This window comes from Eurosta solidaginis, chromosome 4 (assembly GCF_040869045.1).
Source record: "Eurosta solidaginis isolate ZX-2024a chromosome 4, ASM4086904v1, whole genome shotgun sequence".
NCBI lineage: Eukaryota > Metazoa > Arthropoda > Insecta > Diptera > Tephritidae > Eurosta > Eurosta solidaginis.
This window is the reverse complement of record NC_090322.1, coordinates 90,332,168-90,350,199: the sequence shown is the minus strand read 5'-3', so window position 1 is coordinate 90,350,199 and position 18,032 is coordinate 90,332,168. Positions and strand designations below refer to the sequence as shown.

Here is an 18,032-nt window from a genome sequence, read left to right as displayed (position 1 = left end):
AATCCAATGCTTCATCCAGTGTCAGCTGCATAACAAGCCACTGGTACACCGTTATATGTTTCACATATGCAACATATGTATGCGAATAAACATCACGTGTACAATTTTAAGTGCTCCATTTGTTTATTCGCCCGAATATCAATATATACCCGGTGAAGATGGCCAAGGCCATTCTGATTCTAATACTGATAAAGGCGAACCATTGGCAAATTTAAAAACTCAAACAGACTTTACGAAAAATGTTGATAATGGTATTAATTCTAGTACGGATAGTGAAGAATTTAAACCTAGGAATAAAACTAAACTGCATAAAAACTTAACGGGAGATGACGATGTTTCTAATTCTAATACTAAGGAAGCTGAACCTTTGATAAATATGAAGCTTAAAACAGAGTTATCAAAAATTACGATGATGATAATGATGTTCATGCCAAGTCCAATGTTGAAAATGATGAAAATTATGAAACAGAATCTGAAAATAGTATGAGTGTAGACCTGAAGCAAAACTGTCATATCCGGTAAGACCAGAATTATATGTTAAGAAAAGAGCCTACATAAAGAGTGCTCAGTATATTTATGGAAAATTTATCATGAGACAATGCCCAATGTATGAATTTCAATTAAATTGAGCACATTGTTGGAAAAAAGGTCAAAACTGTATGCATCGTCTAGAGAAACCAGAACATTTACAATTTAAATATAACGAACGTGGTACAAAATGTAAATTGTGTGATTTTCAAACAGCTACACCAAGCTTCAACAAATTATTGGACCATGAGATTTCTCATATGCCCAATAGTCATTATTTAAAATGTAAATTATGCGATTGGAAGACTAAAATACGTTCAAGTAGAATTTTCATTTACGTGCACAACACGCTGAAACAATTGATGTAACAACGAAAAGTTTAGAATTAACTGTTTGTCCATATTGTAAACAAGAATGTGCATCACAATGGTATTTACGCAAACACTTAATACAGGAACATGAGAAAACAGTGGATGAAAGAACATCTTTTCTATGTTTAGAATGTGGTGAAGAATTTAGAACAAATGCAAGTTTACGTGTACATGTTTATGAAAAGTTTGCTCATTGTACACGACAAGAAATATTTTGACGGTATGGTTACACCTATGTGGCATCTACAAGCTATTTATAATGACTAGTATGGAATGAATCCGGATATGGAAGAAAACGGAGGTGACGAAATGAATCACCATGCTTCTTTGGATTCTGGTGATACTCTTGACATGCTTCCTAATTTCGCTACGGCTGATCTTACTATACCTGCCAAACTAATATGACTGCAAACTGATGATGAGCAACACTACCAGCGCAGGAAAAATAAGAACTTCAAAACAAGGTTTCGGAAAGGGCACGACCATGAATAGACGTTAATGTATTTATATAGTTTATAAATATAAAAAGCACATATGTAAAAATTACTAGAATAATAGGGCATGATTTTAACTCTAAAAACAATTTTAAACAAGCATTATTTATGAATTAAATATTTAGACAAAAAGGACGCGTTTCATTCATATAAAAAGCGAATTGACAGAAGGTAACCGGTACGGGTAACCGATAGGCCAGTTACCCGTGTTGTTGTTGTTGCATATGTTTTGGTTAGCGATAACGAAAACAAATAGACGTTAATGTATTTATATAGTTTATAAATATAAAAAGCACATATGTAAAAATTACTAGAATAATAGGGCATGATTTTAACTCTAAAAACAATTTTAAACAAGCATTATTTATGAATTAAATATTTAGACAAAAAGGACGCGTTTCATTCATATAAAAAGCGAATTGACAGAAGGTAACCGGTACGGGTAACCGATAGGCCAGTTACCCGTGTTGTTGATGTTGCATACGTTTTGGTTAGCGATAACGAAAACATACCTAATGAAGGAACTTAAAAATGTAAATAACATCGAGGGAGAAGGAATATCGAAAACACAATAGGTAAGAGCGAGAAAGCGAGTCACACGTACAGCAATGTAAAAGTCATTAAGACGATAATTGGTGACCAAGTTATTGGTGACGATTAAGTAATCGATTAGGTAACTGCCAAAACATATGCAACAACAACAACACGGGTAACTGGCCTGTCGGTTACCCGTACCGGTTACCTTCTCTCAATTCGCTTTTTCCATGAATGAAACCGTCCTTTTTGTTTAAATAATATTTAATTAACAAATAATTCATATTTATAATGGTTTTTACAATTGAAGTTATTTCCTTATGACCCTAATAAACTTAACATATAAATAAATAAATAAAATATTGATATGTACAAGCTACATAAATACTTTAACGGCCTTTCATAGTCGTGCCCATTGTTGTTGTAGCGATAAGGATTCTCCCCGAAGGCTTTGGGAGTGTTATCAGTGTGATGGTCCTTTGCCGGATACAGATCCGGTACGCGCCGGTACCACAGCACCATTAAGGTGCTAGCCCGTCCATCTCGGGAACGATTTATGTGGCCATATTAAACCTTCAGGCCATCCCCTCCCTCCCCAACCCCAAGTTCCATGAGGAGCTTAGGGTCGCCAGAGCCTCGTCTGTTAGTGAAACAGGATTCGCCACGGATAGGTGAGGTTGACAATTGGGTTTGGGGAAGCTATATATTGCGCTGGCAACCTGAAGGGTTGCGCTACACATCCCCTTGAATCTGGTATTTTAGTCGCCTCTTACGACAGGCATACCTACCGCGGGTATATTCTAACACCTTAACCCACTGGGGTCGTGCCACCTCTGCAACCTTGTTTCGAAGCTCAGAGTATGCTGCCCAATTTTTCCCGTGCTGGTGTTGTTCAACATCAGTTTGCAGAGCCATATGAGTTTTGTAGGTAATATACCGGAATATATTGGCAGCCCCAATTCGTGCTTTCAAAGTTGATTCACAGGTGATGTTGAGCATTTGGCTTTAACCCTTTCCCATAATATGCTTGGTAGGGCCATATATGTGGCAATAAAAAGGCGGAGGGATAGTTGTCGCATTTTTCCTGTTATTTGAGCAAATGTCTGTTCTTCTTACAGCCACTGCTGAAATATTTGGAATATTGCTATGCGCACATCGTCAAAATTAAATTACCTAGAATGAAAAAGAAACTAATATCAGTAAGGATAGATTAAAAGTTTTTAATATAAGCGGAAAAGTGCTCTATAAATAGAACTCCACGATTAGCTCTTTTCTGAGAGGCCAAAGTCTCAAGGGACTCAATGAGATTTCAGATAACCAGAATCAGGCCCTTGTAAAGTAACTTCAAGTGCCCATCCACCATACCAAGGTATCGTCCGATGGCAGGGGTACCCGAAGATACTTCCCTGTTGCATTTATAGAAAGCATAAAATTATAACAAGGGTTAATTGATGATACGAATTAAATTATGCTCGCTACAAAAACAAAAACAAATAAATGCAGATGACTTTTTAATCCATTATGCGAAGTTCTTGAATGGATATGCAAATTGAAAAGGGCGAAGTACTGCTAAAATTACTTTCCCCGAGTAACCCAGGAACGAATTGATATGACTACGCCTATCCTTCTTTAGCAACAGTGCCGTGCACCAGTTCTGTGTTGGACAGGAAAATAAACGTTTGGTTGTCTCCAAGTTGATCATATGATACAGAATATACTCGTTTGCTACATCTACCTACTGGAAGGTGCATTTGTTGCACCCTGCTGTCTGGCCGTTCACCCAACAACACCAGGCACGACGGAACTTGTCTTTTTTTATTGGACGTTGTGGTAGCGCATTACCCTCAAGTGGGCCAATGAAACCAGGCTAATCCTGTTCATGCGTCCGCACCCCGTGGGACCGCCGTTACATAACGTCACGTGGGAAAAGACGATTTAGTCGCCATTACTTCGTATGCGCATTTCTCTGCGCTCCCTTTCGCCATGCATCAATTTCGTCATTACTATAAAGGCCATCTTGCTCACAGCAATCCAATAATCTATTTGTCTAAATTCCTAATGGAAGGCTTCTCTCCAAAAACTGTTTACAGACAGTCTTTCGCCGTGAAAAGGAGGGCAGTGAAACATTAAATGTTCTGCGCCTTCCAATTCGGAGGGACAGCTTAGACAGAAAGGATCCTCCTCTATCCCACGCTTATGTAGATATTCCTTGAAGCCACCGTGCCCTGAGCTGTATGAATCATGAAGGTCCAGCGCCCTTTTCTCGAATCTTCCGTTCTTGCAACCTAACTATTGTTCGTGGCCTTGCGCTTTTCTTAGCATCTTCAGATGGTCGGATGATTCCAATACCATACAGATCGGCCATTTCACCTGAGAGTAGATCTACTGGGATTTTCCTGGATAAAACATGGATGGCGTCGGCGGACACCGGCCGATAAGCACATGATATTCGTATAGCAGTAATGCGGTAGGCTCCTAGTATATCTTTTTGGTGGACCATTTTAGATCCGTGCCATACTGGTGCTGCATGTAATATTATAGAGCTGGTTACGTTGGATAATAGCTGACGGGTAGCTTCGCTTGGGCCGCTGATGTTGGGCATTATTCGCGTTAGGGCTCCACTAACTCTAGAAACTTTCTCCCCCACCGCCCTGAAGTGCTCCCTAAAAGTTAGTTTTGAGTCAATAATTACTCCTAGATATTTCAAGGAGGGCTTTGAATTTATTTGATAATCTCCTATGGTTAGGACCAACTCATCCACAGTCCGCTTTGAGCTCAACAGAACGACTTCTGTCTTATTGCTAGCCATCTCCAGCCCATGTTCGTCAACCATTCCTTTATTCTTCCCACGGCGTCATTACATTATGCTTGGAGCAGATCAAGTTTCTTGGCCACTGCTACTACGACAATATCATCTGCATAGCCGACAATTTCCGTGCCTCCGGAAAGGTCGATTTGTAGCACCCCGTCATACATCGTATTCCAAAGGGTTCGACCTAGAACAGATCCCTGAGGGACACCACCCGTGGTGTTGTGCTTTCTTGGTCCCTCATCCGTATCAAAAAGGAGTACTCTGTCGCTTAGATAGTTACCAATTATTCGGAGCAGGTACGGAACTTGTCTTGGGACACCCAAAGTGCACTCACGCTTCTCATGGCTCCAGCGGGTTAGGGGGGCTAAGAGTATACCCGAGGTAGGTATGCCTGTCGTAAGAGGCGACTAAAATACCAAATTGGTTCAAGGGGTTGTGTAGCGCAACCCTTTCAATGGGTTGCCAGCAATATATGTGACCCGGCCTATGAAAAGGTGGCTTATGACTCAAAAAAATAATGCAAAAGAAAACCTACTAAGAAACTGAAGAAATGCATTGTTTATCTTTAGCAGCTGTTTCTTTTTTGAGTCATAAGCCACCTTTTCATAGGCCGGGTCACATATAGCTTCTCAAACCCAATTTCCAACCTCACCTACCCGTGGCGAATCCTGTTTCTTTAACAACCGATGCTCTGGCGACCCCATGTTCCTTATGGATCTACATTTGAAGGCGCTTAGTTAGCTGACATCGCTTACTTAAACGGTTGATTCTAAAGTAAAAACCAAATATAGGTTAGGTTTAACTGGCGGGTTCATGAGGACCTCAAATAGACTGAATGAGTCCGAAGTGTTACCAGAAGTTTGTTTTAACGACCAAGCTGAAAACCCTATCAACAACCAGGACCTATGTTATAAAATAACTCCGTCCTCTTGACAAATACTAGAAGCTTCCTAGAACTTAAGCCACTTGCTGTTTCTAGATCTGACAGCTGTCAGCTGGAGTCTTAGTCTGGCAAGCGCAGGGCACGAGCACAGAACGTAATCGAGCGTTTCCTCCTCCAACCTGCACTTCCTACATTTGCTATCACTGACCAAGCCTAATTTAAAGGCATGTGACGCCAGAAGGCAGTGTTCAGCAAGAATACCCGTCATGAGTCTACAGTCTACAGTTTAATGATAATGAAAATATAAGAATCAGTGTTTATGAATAACATGTTTTAATTTATCTCTTACAACAACCTGATCGGTGGTTACAACGCCATGTAGGTAGTGTGGTGTTCCACCTTGTATAAACGTAGGTACCGTATGTGCTCAACCGTGCAAATTGACATTAGCAGTAACATTATTTACATAAACATAGCTTGGTATTTGTGCAGGCATCAATATAGCATACATTGGTCCAGTTCGGTGTGCACCAGCCACTGGTACAAACACTTTTGAATGCATAGCTTTCATATAGATTGGATGTCCAGCAGTGCTCCGGTTGTGCCAATATGTAATGGGCTGCTCCGTCTGCTGTATAGGTAGGGGCGGGTGCAATGTATTACTAGTCTGCTGAAGATCGTATGGTACATAGATGGCTCAAAGACGCCAGAGGGGATTGGAGCCAGACTTTTCGGACCCAGAGCCAAAATATCAGTACCTCTAAAAGCATATCCGAGAATTTTTCAAGCGGAAGTATTCGCCATAAGTTAGTGCGCTAAGCTGAAAGTTCAGCGCTGATACCCCATTGAAACAATTGCCATACTCAGTCAGACAGTCAGGCCCCACCAAAGGCATTTGCGGCGTTCGAAATAAAGTCAGCACTGGTCCTTCAGTGCGTAGAAAAGCTGAATCAATTAGGAGCACACAACGTAGTACTGTTGCCCTGGGTCCTAGACCACAGGGGAGTAGAGGGTAATGAGCAGGCGGACTCAGTGTTTAATTTGTTGCGTTCCTCCCACAGATTGTCATCCTCCCAGCAGATCCTTGCAGCGGGTCTGTGCCTCTCCTCTTCCGGGAAGGTATCGACCCCAATCCGGGTCCTTCTCCTGACCCCGGTCCTGAGAAATGGGTTTGCAGCGTTTGCCGGAAAAAAATCTTTTTAGGACGGTCATAAATATAAGGGCCTGAAATATTTCAATGAACTTCCTAATCACATAAAAAGTAGTAATAACTTCAATACTTTTAAAAACAGTTTATGGAATCATTGTAAAACCCTTCCAATAAGATAAAGTTTTTCTCGTCTTACTTTTTACATGATATATGCGATACTTGAGCGCGAAAACGGAATGGTAATATTGGAAGCAGCAAAATACAATGCATCCGGCCCTAAGGAAAAGAAAATCGGTCGCCACCTGTAACTAATTTCGCTGGAATTCGGTATTTTCAGCCAATATTTACTGTTGCTGATCAGAATTACTCGCATTCCGACAGCATTAATATAACAATAAAATTATATAATGTGTAACGAAAATAAGGTCAAACAAAAGTTGGAGCAGGGGGGATTGGAAACATGTCCTTTTCAACCTCCCATTATATGTTGAGCTGTGCTGATCGGAATCTTCATGCATTCCGACAGCGTCTTTACTAAACAAAGTTGAGGGGTGATTGGATACACGTATTTTCAATTTCCAACATCCAAAGACATGTTTAGTTGTGTTGATCGGAGACTAATACATTCCGACATCTTAAAATATAAATATAATTGAAAAATATAAGTTCCAAATTTTGTTGCCTTAAGCTGGGAGCACTGGAGGATTGGAAACGCGCCCTTTCCAACCTTCCTTAAATGAGTGGCTCCCAGACTCGTCCGTTTGTCGCGCTAGTAAATATGCTGATCGGAATCACATGGTATTCCAACAGCACATTCAATTGAAATAAGTGATTATAACAATGAATTGTACTTCGTAGTTTAAGTTTTAGGCCTAAACAGCCGTAATAATAAATTAATTAAATTAAAAAAATAAATACCCTTGTCAGTGTTTCACGTGCAAGGGATGGTTGCATCGGGCAGGTTGCTCTGGGCTAGATCCCAAAATCCAGCGTCTTCGTAACTTTTATAAATCTTTTGTGGCTCTTGTTGTTCATGCCCTCATTACATTATGAGGAAATACGGCACCTGAGAACTCAGCCGTATGAAGCAAAAAAACACAAGCAGGTCCTTGGTGAACTCCACAAACAGGCGTCAGACCTTTATGCCAGGAATTGCCCGGTGAATCCAGTACTAAAAGAACAGTACCCAAAACTTGCGGAAGAGGAACGCATACTCCCCAGGGAAACGCGAGTTACTCTAGCTCAACTTCGTTCTGGATACTGTAACAGGTTAAACTCTTACCTCTCCAGAATCAACCCCGACATACAAAATGTGTGTCACGCTTGCAATGTGTCCCTACATGACACCAACTGTATTGTGGAACCAACGCCTCTAACACTCCTCTCATTATGGTCCACTCCTGTTGAAACAGAAAGTTTCCTTGTACTCCCGTTAGAGGACATTGATGACAATTTGTGATCGGTCGTACCTATTGGATGGGGCGAAGCACTGCTACAACAACAACAGCAGGCGGACAACCCTGAAAGAGAGGCAGCAACTGCATGACCCATCGATCCCGAGCCGTTCCTGCCAGTTGGCCCACTCAATAAATGCCCCTATTAGTAGAAGGGAGGGAAAAGAGAGAAGAACACTGGCGCAATATGCCAGGCCTGAGTCAATCTAAGTTACTGTTAGGGGGTTGCAGCACAACTCGATGTAGGGCATTAATAGGCCTCTCGAAAGATACGGCTAACGGCTATTCTTACAGGACACTGTAGACTGAACAGTCACACATGCCGATTTTGTGATGGATCAGCAGACGGCGGACCATATCCTTCTAGAATGCGACGCAATTTCAAGACGTAGGGCTAAGTTTATGGGCTCACCATGGCCAGAGCATTCCCACATTTAATCCCTCAAGCCAAGAACACTGCTAGGGTTCATCAAGGAAGTCGGCTAGCATGAGGTGCTGTGAAGGAGTTGTGGAATTCACTGTGCCCAATAAATTATCTATCTATCTACGTTCCGGTAACAAGCACCATTGAGGTACTAGCCCCACCATCTCGGGAACTATTGATATGACTACATTAAACCTTCTAGGGATTAAATATTAATAACGACCGCAATGCGAAAGTCTGCTAAAATGTACTATTCTCCATGGAATGCTCGATATATAACTTTCCACGTTTTGAAACAGTGATGAAAAGTGCAAAATTTACTAAAATTTTAACTGGCTGTGGGTAATAAGGTGTTGATGCCCTCTCCTAACGCAATGTAATGACAACTGCGACGCAGGGAAAATGACAAAAATCTTGTAAATCTACTGATAATAATAAATTAATTCTTCCCCTTCTATGTAGTTCTATGCATACATACATATGTATTCTGCTCTCCAAAGCCTAATTAAAAAAATCAATTGGTATTTACATGAACGTCGAACTCTGTCGTATTTGCATTCTTCAGTTGATTATCAACCAGAGCATGACAAATTATCACTAACAAATTCATACATGTTGTATATATATTTAATATGGTAGACAATTTACTTACCCTTTCTGGTGCGATGATTCCTGGACACTCGGGCCTGACTAGACGCGATTTTTTTGCCTTAAGAGAGCGTGCTTAACGCGAAGCAAATCATGTTATGGTACACCTTTTGTGATGCAAACAATCAAAGAAATTTCTGCTTCTAATGCTTCTAGGATAGCAGCAGCAGCTCCCGGTGGCGCCACATAAATAACAGTTGCATGCGGATCAGTTGCCTTTTTTGCTCCGGCTACCTATTCAATTTTAATTAACATTACATTATCTACTATTGCAATTTTTAATCAACACAAATCAATATAAATTACCGAAGCAAATACTGGGAAACCAAGATGCGTAGTTCCACCGTTTTTTAGGGAAATACATCCAACCAGTTTGGTACCGCATTCCAAAGCATGTTGGTTGTGTAAGTACCTTGTTTAGCGGTAAATCTTTGGCAAATGGCGCGTGAATCTGCACTTAATTGTAGGTTTCCTGTGGTTTTGGCATATTCTGAGCTGAATCGCACTCCGGCGGAGATGCTATCTATTAGAATAATATAACATTTTTTTTATTATTTAAAAATGCACATACGTATGAATTAAAATCAGAAAGTAAATAATGTTGTTGTTGTTGTAGCGATAAGGACACTCCCCGTATCGACTTTGTTGGTCCTTTGCCGGATTTAGATCGGGTACGTTCCGGGAACCATTAAGGTACTAGCCCGACCATCTCGGGAGCGATTTAGTATGACATGAAACCTTTTAGGCCATCCCGTCGATTCTATACAACTTAATATGGTAACGATTTTAAAGACGGTGCACCACCTAATTTTCATCAAAAATTATCAAACGTGGAATCAAAAGACGCGCCTCGAGCTCCGTTTTTAGTATCCGAAATATCCGAAAATATAAATTTTTATTTCCGTCAAAACATAATTGGGATAATTTTTAAATTAGGTGGTGCACCGTCTTGCAAAACGTTACCCTTAATATTATTTTGGGCGAAGGCCGCCAACGCAAAAAGGTGTTCTCTGCAAAAAAATTTTTAATTTCCGTCACATGTCACAACTAAAATTAACTTAATATTATTTTGGGCGAAGGCCGCGAACGCAAAAAGGTGTTCTCTGCAACAAAATTTTTAATTTCCGTGACATGTCACAACTAAAATTAACTTAATATTATTTTTGAGCGAAGGCCGCCAACGCAAAAAGGTGTACTCTGTAACAAAATTTTTAATTTCCGTCACATGTCACAACTAAAAGCACAAGAATTTTTACTTTTTACACACCAGATTAAGCGAGAACTTGTAAGAGTTTTATTCATAATGTAATAATAATTGCATCATGGTTTTATTAACATCTCAACAATTATATTTTTTCTGCGTTTCAATGTTTTCCGGAATAATTAATGAACTGTCATTTCGAAAGAGCAAAAAAAGCTTTGAATGTGTGGGTGAACTACCCTACAAGACGGAGGTAACCCAATAAACATTTTTGTCAAATCTCAGTTTGAAATACATTTGAGAATCAGTCCATTTCTCACATTTCAAACGTTAGTTTTCAAATGCATTTAAAATAACCGTTGATAGCGTTCTCAAGCTAAAAGGCTCATTTTTAATATGGGATTTTTCTTTATTTTCAAAATGAGAATTTTTGGATTCTCAACTTTTTCTCAAACGAAAATAAAGCGGAACGAAATGGAATCCAATTACTCTAATTTAATTGTTTATTCAGTGTTACCTACGCTGTAAAAGATATACCCAGTTTTAATAATAAGAGTTCTTTTTTATGAGTTTTGACAAATTTTTTAAATTTTCTTTATTCAGTTAATTCAAAAAAGTATATCAAAGCAAAAGATTAGTTACATACCAGTTTTTCAACCATCTTTCTATTTTATTAAAATATTCTGTAACAAATATGTATACATTTTATATTGTTTAATGTTGATAGATAAATGAATAAAAAAATTAAAATTATATTATAAAAAAATTATTATTTCATGAAAATCAAAAAACTAAGCATTAAATTCAATGTTACAAAACAGCATAGGATGTAGAGAAACTCCGACTAGTTATATATACATGGTGAATACATTAAAATATTATTTCATGTTGATTAAGTACACATATAGGTAAACAAAAAACTTAGGCACAAAAATTTAAGGTTGCAAAGAAAAGTGCAAATGAGGTACAAAAGTTCCCATTAGTGACATAGATACAAGCCTAACATATTAGATGTGTTCATCTACAAAAAAATTATTACTGGAAGTTAGGAATTTCTGTCATTGCTCATACAAAACATCAACAATTAGTAAATTCCAGTAACAATTTTTTTGTAAATGAACAGGCCTATCATTTCACATAAATAAAAAAAAATTTACATAAAAGGTTACAAAAAATGCATATAGCTAGAAAAACTCCTACGGGTTACACATAAAAATGTTCTTTCAATTTAGTTGAAGAAGTGAAAAGAATTTAATACAAAAATTCAAATAAAATTTTTGTAGTTCAAAAATACAACAGAAATATCCTGCGTTTTTAAGAAAAAGGAAACATTAAATAATAAATAGGTAAATGAATAAAATGCATCTAAAAATTATTATATATAGATTATAATCTATTGCAAGCTGGTATTCTTCTGTTTTTCGTATTCAACCTTTTTATTTAGCCTAGTACTAGCGTGTTGGAAAAAGTTGATTGTCGCTCGTTCAAAATCACTGTCGTTGGCCACATTAGGAAATTTGAGACAAAAGGCTTCTAAATATAATAAACAAAATAACTAAAGCCACAACATATGATCATACGCGTAATTACGTTTCAGTGCTCCTGTTACACTTAGCGCCCTAGCTGGTGTCTTCGTTTTAGTTCCTTGCCAGGAATACGATTGCGCAACATTGTCAGTTATTATTTTGCGCCAAGCCATTTTTATGAATTTAGTTGTACTTGCACAGATGATGGTCTGCAGTTCGGCCACCTGGAAAAAATAAACATGTATAAAATGGCTGCATTTTAATTGAATAGCTAAATTGTTAGGATATTCACCAGATCGTTATATTTATTCTCAGAGCTTTGAATTTTTGCTTCAAATTCGGAAAATTCATGCACTTCTGAAAAAGGTTTTTGCGGTAAAATCTTCTTCCTTTTTACAGTTGCAGAACTTGCGCCTAATTTAACTTCTTCCAATACCCTCTTTAACAACTTTTGTGTTGATTGATTTTCTGAAATTATTGAATTTATAGATATGTATGAATATTAGAAAAATATTTGCATGAAATAATTATATATATGGAAACTACGCCTCGTTTCAAGATTGTCTACTGGGCTGTTGCCACCAATGTGATTTTTTTATATAAGTATTAAGCAAGATATGCCAATAGGGGTATCAAATGAAAGGTATTTTAAGTCGTATACCAACTAAAGTACTTTCAAGGAGGATTATCCTTATATATACACGGTTTGGCTGATTTTGAGTAAAGACAGTATTCTTCATTACAAAATTTTTTTAACTGTTCAATCAAATTTTTAACAATATTTTCGAGTATTCCATTTTTTCCATACAAAGTCAGGACAAAATTTAAATTTTGTATACTAAAGTTATACTAAAAATTGCATACTCGAAAATGTTATGAAAAACCTGACTAAAAATATAAAAGGTATTCACGTTGAACATATCGCACACTAATTCAAAAAATTTTAATAAATAAATAAACAAATATTACCCTTTGATAAATTTGTTCTCCATTCGTCTATTTTCTTGTCTAAGGCATCAATATTCCTATTAAAATTATCCAAATCTGAAAAATGAACGGTAATAGACTATTAGTATAAACAATGAATAGTCAAAAACCTTACCTTGTTTGGTAACTTGGTTATCTCCAGTAGACAAAAATGTGCTGCTAAAATCCATCTATGAGTGAACAAGTGGTAAAAATACGAATTCGGTATTTTCAAAGTTATGAAATAAAATTACTTTTTTTGATATTTCATCTACAGAATGCTCAAATCGATCACTGGAAAAGTCTAAAGTGGCGCAACAATAAATATTAAAGTTTGATGACTTTATTGGTGTAATAAAAAGATCATTTAAATTTTTGACCTCCAAAGATATTACCTTTGGAACAAAATTTTCATAAATAATACTTATTATCTTGAATATTTTTTTGTTTGCGCTATAAAAGTTGTCAGGATTTTTTATGGATAAATAAAATAAATTTGTATTAATTGAGTTTACTGGCCCATTTCGTAATTTTTCCTTTTCAATTTTTTCCGTAACACTTTCATTACAGAACAAGCTTTCTTCTACTAAACGATTATAAATCTGTGCAGCAATATGGTTTTTTTTTCTACATTTTCGTTTTAATTTAGACAAAAAGTTTTCAAATTTAAATGCGCTTACAGATTCTAAATCGCCAAAGTTTAATGCATCACTGTGTAAATGAGTAAGGCAATGAAAATTAAATGTTAAAAAAGAATCATCATAAAGCCTAGAGACATTTTTAACGAATTCATTTAAAAGAATTTTCGCACATTCATTATTTTCCGAACATGATTTTTTATCAAGTAAAATTCGAATACCCAAACTAAGTAACAAGAAATGGTGGTACCGTTCGGCGTCTAAGATATCGGCAAGTAAAAAAACTCCAGTATATAATAGAAATTGCCTCAATTCTGTGGCCTCAAATCTTTCAATTTCCTTTAAGGTACGTGGACGTCGAGCGAACTCTCTAGGTACCTTATTACTCAAAAATAATATTTTAGAATTTAATGCATCAATCTGTGCAGATTTTAATGAATACGGCTCATTTCTTTGTTTAACCCAACCTACAAGCAAAGTTTTCATCACACCAAGGCATACCACATGGTCATATGGGAAGGATTTTACAACATCAATTGGCAATTTCTCAATGGCGGTTTGTTCTATTATTCTGTGATGATTACCTTAGGCGGAAATCTGAGTCTGTTCTACTACTACTATTCATTTCATGGTGAAAAATCATTCTATGGCCTTTACTATCCCCTTTCTGCGTCCTACCCTTTCAGCACCTACGACCATAACAACCGGGTCCCCATTCACGTTTATTAAAATGGGCCATGCCTGCAAATTGGAACATTTTGCTAGTGGAAGACCGTCAATATTTATGTTGAGGTGGATTTCAGAAGATATGAACGATTTTCTCATTAAAATTCTGTAAGAGAATCTTCAACACCGTAGTGGAAATATTCTCCTGACCCCATTTTTTCCACTGGCGGTACCTTCCGAGTACATTTCAATGTCCTGCCATCTTTAGGAATGCTAGTAATATATTTCCGAAGTATTCTTAACAAACCATTAGTTGCATCAGTGGAAATATTAAAATGGACGGCCCATACAGCAAGCTCTTCTCGAATAACACTTCCCATTTCACTTTCTGCATCAATATCAGATTCCGAATAGTCGCAATCCACACTTTCTGAATCACTTCGATCATAAATAACACTATTGGAAATAGAAGGGCCTTCGCCTAAGGTGGCGCCTACTCCTGAACTTTCTATGGCAGCGATTTAGTTTAGCACCCCCCGAGTTCGGCGTTAAACTTGGTATCAAATGAAAGAGGGAGTTCTCCCGATCACAAATATATATAACTTAAAGCGCAGACTTATAGTTTACGAGTTATTTGATGTTAAAGTTTGCAAATTTAGCAAATTTCTATAGCACTCTCACTTACAATTTACACATCTTTCAAAACCTTTATGCTCATAAATATCTATATAAATTGGCAACGATACACTTAAATTTCATTTTAGTATATTTCACATATAATTCTTGCATTCTTTTTACTTAATTTAAATGTTTTTATTAAATAAATCGCGCTTTTGTAGCAACATTCACATTTATGTATGTATATATTTTATCGATGACATTACAAAGCTGTGCTGCCACATCAACAAAGAAAAAACAAATATAAATATTAACGTGCCACCTTTCAGTTAATAAAGAAAAAGGAAAATATATATTTTTACTACTATGCGGAAGGACATCACCGTGGCGGTAGCCACGGTTATACCACGCACCCGGACTTGGCATGGCGTAGCCCAGGGTTATTTTAAATAAGCGCGGCCGAAGGCCGCCTACGCGGAAAGGTGTTCTACGCAGAATTACTGTGCATGGCGCAGCCGGTGTTGGATCGGCTAACATAACAATAAACATAAGAGTTATAAGGTAATATGCGGAAGGACATCACCGTGGCGGTAGCCACGGTTATACCACACACCCGGACTTGGCATGGCGTAGCCCAGGGTTATTTTAAATAAGCGCGGCCGAAGGCCGCCTACGCGGAAAGGTGTTCTACGCAGAATTACTGTGCATGGCGCAGCCGGTGTTGGATCGGATAACATAACAATAAACGTAAGAGTTATAAGGTAATATGCGGAAGGACATCACCGTGGCGGTAGCCACGGTTATACCACGCACCCGGACTTGGCATGGCGTAGCCCAGGGTTATTTTAAATAAGCGCGGCCGAAGGCCGCCTACGCGGAAAGGTGTTCTACGCAGAATTACTGTGCATGGCGCAGCCGGTGTTGGATCGGCTAACATAACAATAAACATAAGAGTTATAAGGTAATATGCGGAAGGACATCACCGTGGCGGTAGCCACGGTTATACCACACACCCGGGCTTGGCATGGCGTAGCCCAGGGTTATTTTAAATAAGCGCGGCCGAAGGCCGCCTACGCGGAAAGGTGTTCTACGCAGAATTACTGTGCATGGCGCAGCCGGTGTTGGATCGGATAACATAACAATAAACATAAGAGTTATAAGGTAATATGCGGAAGGACATCACCGTGGCGGTAGCCACGGTTATACCACGCACCCGGACTTGGCATGGCGTAGCCCAGGGTTATTTTAAATAAGCGCGGCCAAAGGCCGCCTACGCGGAAAGGTGTTCTACGCAGAATTACTGTGCATGGCGCAGCCGGTGTTGGATCGGCTAACATAACAATAAACATAAGAGTTATAAGGTAATATCAGCTCGTTCACGAATGCAAAAAAGAGCTTTTTCAAATTTTTGGTAAATAAAGACTAGAAAAGTTAAAGATATATATACATCAGATGAAAGATATCTTTATAAGTTATTTTTCGATTCTGCACTTGTTCCGTTTTTTAGATGTGGCTGCGCAGCTTTGTAATGTCATCAATAAAATATATATATACATAAATGTGAATGTTGCTACAAAAGCGCGATTGATTTAATAAAAACTTTTATATTAAGTAAAAACAATGCAAGAATTATATGTGAAATATACTAAAATTTAAGTGTATCGTTGCCAATTTATATAGATATTTATGTGCATAAAGGTTTTGAAAGATGTGTAAATTGTAACTGAAAGTGCTATAGAAATTTGCTAAATTTGCAAACTTTAACATCAAATAACTCGTAAACTATAAGTCTGCGCACTTTAAGTTATATATATTTGTGATCGGGAGAACTCTTTCTTTCATTTGATACCAAGTTTAACCCCGAACTCGGGGGGTGCTATTCTAAAATTTTCCCCTTTCTATTATTCCCGGTGCTACTGTTGTGCCACTTTCGGTAAGCAAATTTATTATTTGCCTCACTTCACTTTTAACTCGTTTAGATTTATGCATAATGTAGTAAAATATCACTTAATATTATCAAAAGGTATATATACTTCCTTATTTTTTCACTTTATGTCCAACTTCACTCAATAAAATAGCTTGTTTACATTTCCAGCTAAACTATGCAAATTAGAGATCGGCGAATATCTACCGATTCGATAGATTTCGATATCTTTGCTATGTTGACATTTCAGGAAGGGAATGAAATGAAAGCATATCTAAAACCATTCTCAAGTTGAAAAACAACGTTTGAGAAAAAGTTGGGAGAATATTTAGTTTCGAATGATTAATAATGCTGAATATCAAACTGAGAATTAATGTTTTCTCAAACAGTTGTGAGAAAAAAAATTGTCAAGTATGTCTCAAATTATTCTCAAGTTGAAGATCGACATTTGAGAAAAAGTCGAGAAAATATGTTGTTTCAAATGATAAATAATGTTGAATATCAAACTGAGAATCAATGTTTTTCTCAAACATTTGAGATTTTTGTTTTCAGTGTTTGTTGGGTAACTAGTTCACCCACACATTCAAAGCTTTTTTCGTTCTCCACTAACACATCGACATTTCATGCTGTCATCGAAATGACAGTTCAATAATTATTCCGGGAAACTTTGAAACGGAGAAAAAATGTCATTGTTTACAATGAAAAATATCTTATGCTTTTAGTTGTAACATGTGACGGAAATAATTTTGTTGCAGAAAACACCTTTTTGCATTGGCGGCCTTTGCCCAAAATAATATTAAGTTAGTTTTAGTTGTGACATGTGACGGAAATTAAAAATTTTGTTGCAGAGACCATATTTTTGCGTTGGCGGCCTTCGCCAAAAATAATATTAAGGGTAACGTTTTTCAAGACCGTGCACCACCTAATTTAAAAATATCAAATAATAATGAAAACGGAGCTCGAGGCGCGTTTTTTGATTCCACGTTTGATAATTTTTGATACAAATTAGGTGATGCACCGTCTTTTAAATCGTTACCATATTAAGTTGTATAGAATCGACGGGATGGCCTACAAGATTTCATGTCATACTAAATCGCTCCCGATATGGTCTAGTACCTTAATGGTTCCCGGAACGTACCCTATCTGCATCCGGCAAAGGACCAACAAAGTCGATAACGGGGAGTGTCCTTATCGC

At 37.6% G+C, this 18,032-nt stretch overlaps 1 protein-coding gene across 4 annotated transcripts; it reads right to left on the bottom strand.

Moving 5' to 3' along the window:
• Nucleotides 1-11,347: 11,347 nt before the first annotated feature.
• On the bottom strand, nucleotides 11,348-17,047 carry LOC137250047 (uncharacterized). 4 transcript variants are annotated; one of them, XM_067782266.1, is made up of 7 exons: nucleotides 16,947-16,967; nucleotides 13,246-13,295; nucleotides 13,128-13,182; nucleotides 12,995-13,069; nucleotides 12,318-12,493; nucleotides 12,090-12,249; nucleotides 11,348-12,032 (listed from the first exon to the last, which is right to left on the bottom strand). In XM_067782266.1, the coding sequence occupies exons 3-7, from the start codon at nucleotides 13,180-13,182 to the stop codon at nucleotides 11,893-11,895; spliced, it is 606 nt and encodes a 201-aa protein (XP_067638367.1). In that variant the 5' UTR covers nucleotides 13,246-13,295; nucleotides 16,947-16,967; the 3' UTR covers nucleotides 11,348-11,892. The 4 variants fall into 4 exon arrangements, with proteins under 4 accessions (XP_067638367.1, XP_067638366.1, XP_067638365.1 ...); XM_067782265.1 differs by lacking the exon at nucleotides 16,947-16,967 and adding an exon at nucleotides 14,981-15,402; XM_067782264.1 differs by lacking the exon at nucleotides 13,246-13,295 and having other exon boundaries at nucleotides 16,947-17,047.
• Between the last annotated feature and the right edge of the window lie 985 nt (nucleotides 17,048-18,032).

Coding starts and splice junctions, on each gene's coding strand:
- LOC137250047 (XM_067782264.1), bottom strand. CDS start 13,182: ATGGATTTTAGCAGCACATTTTTGTCTACTGGAGATAACCAAGTTACC. Junction 13,070..13,127: donor TAACCAAGTTACCAAACAAG/GTAAGGTTTTTG, acceptor TTCATTTTTCAG/ATTTGGATAATTTTAATAGG. Junction 12,033..12,089: donor TGTAACAGGAGCACTGAAAC/GTAATTACGCGT, acceptor TATTATATTTAG/AAGCCTTTTGTCTCAAATTT.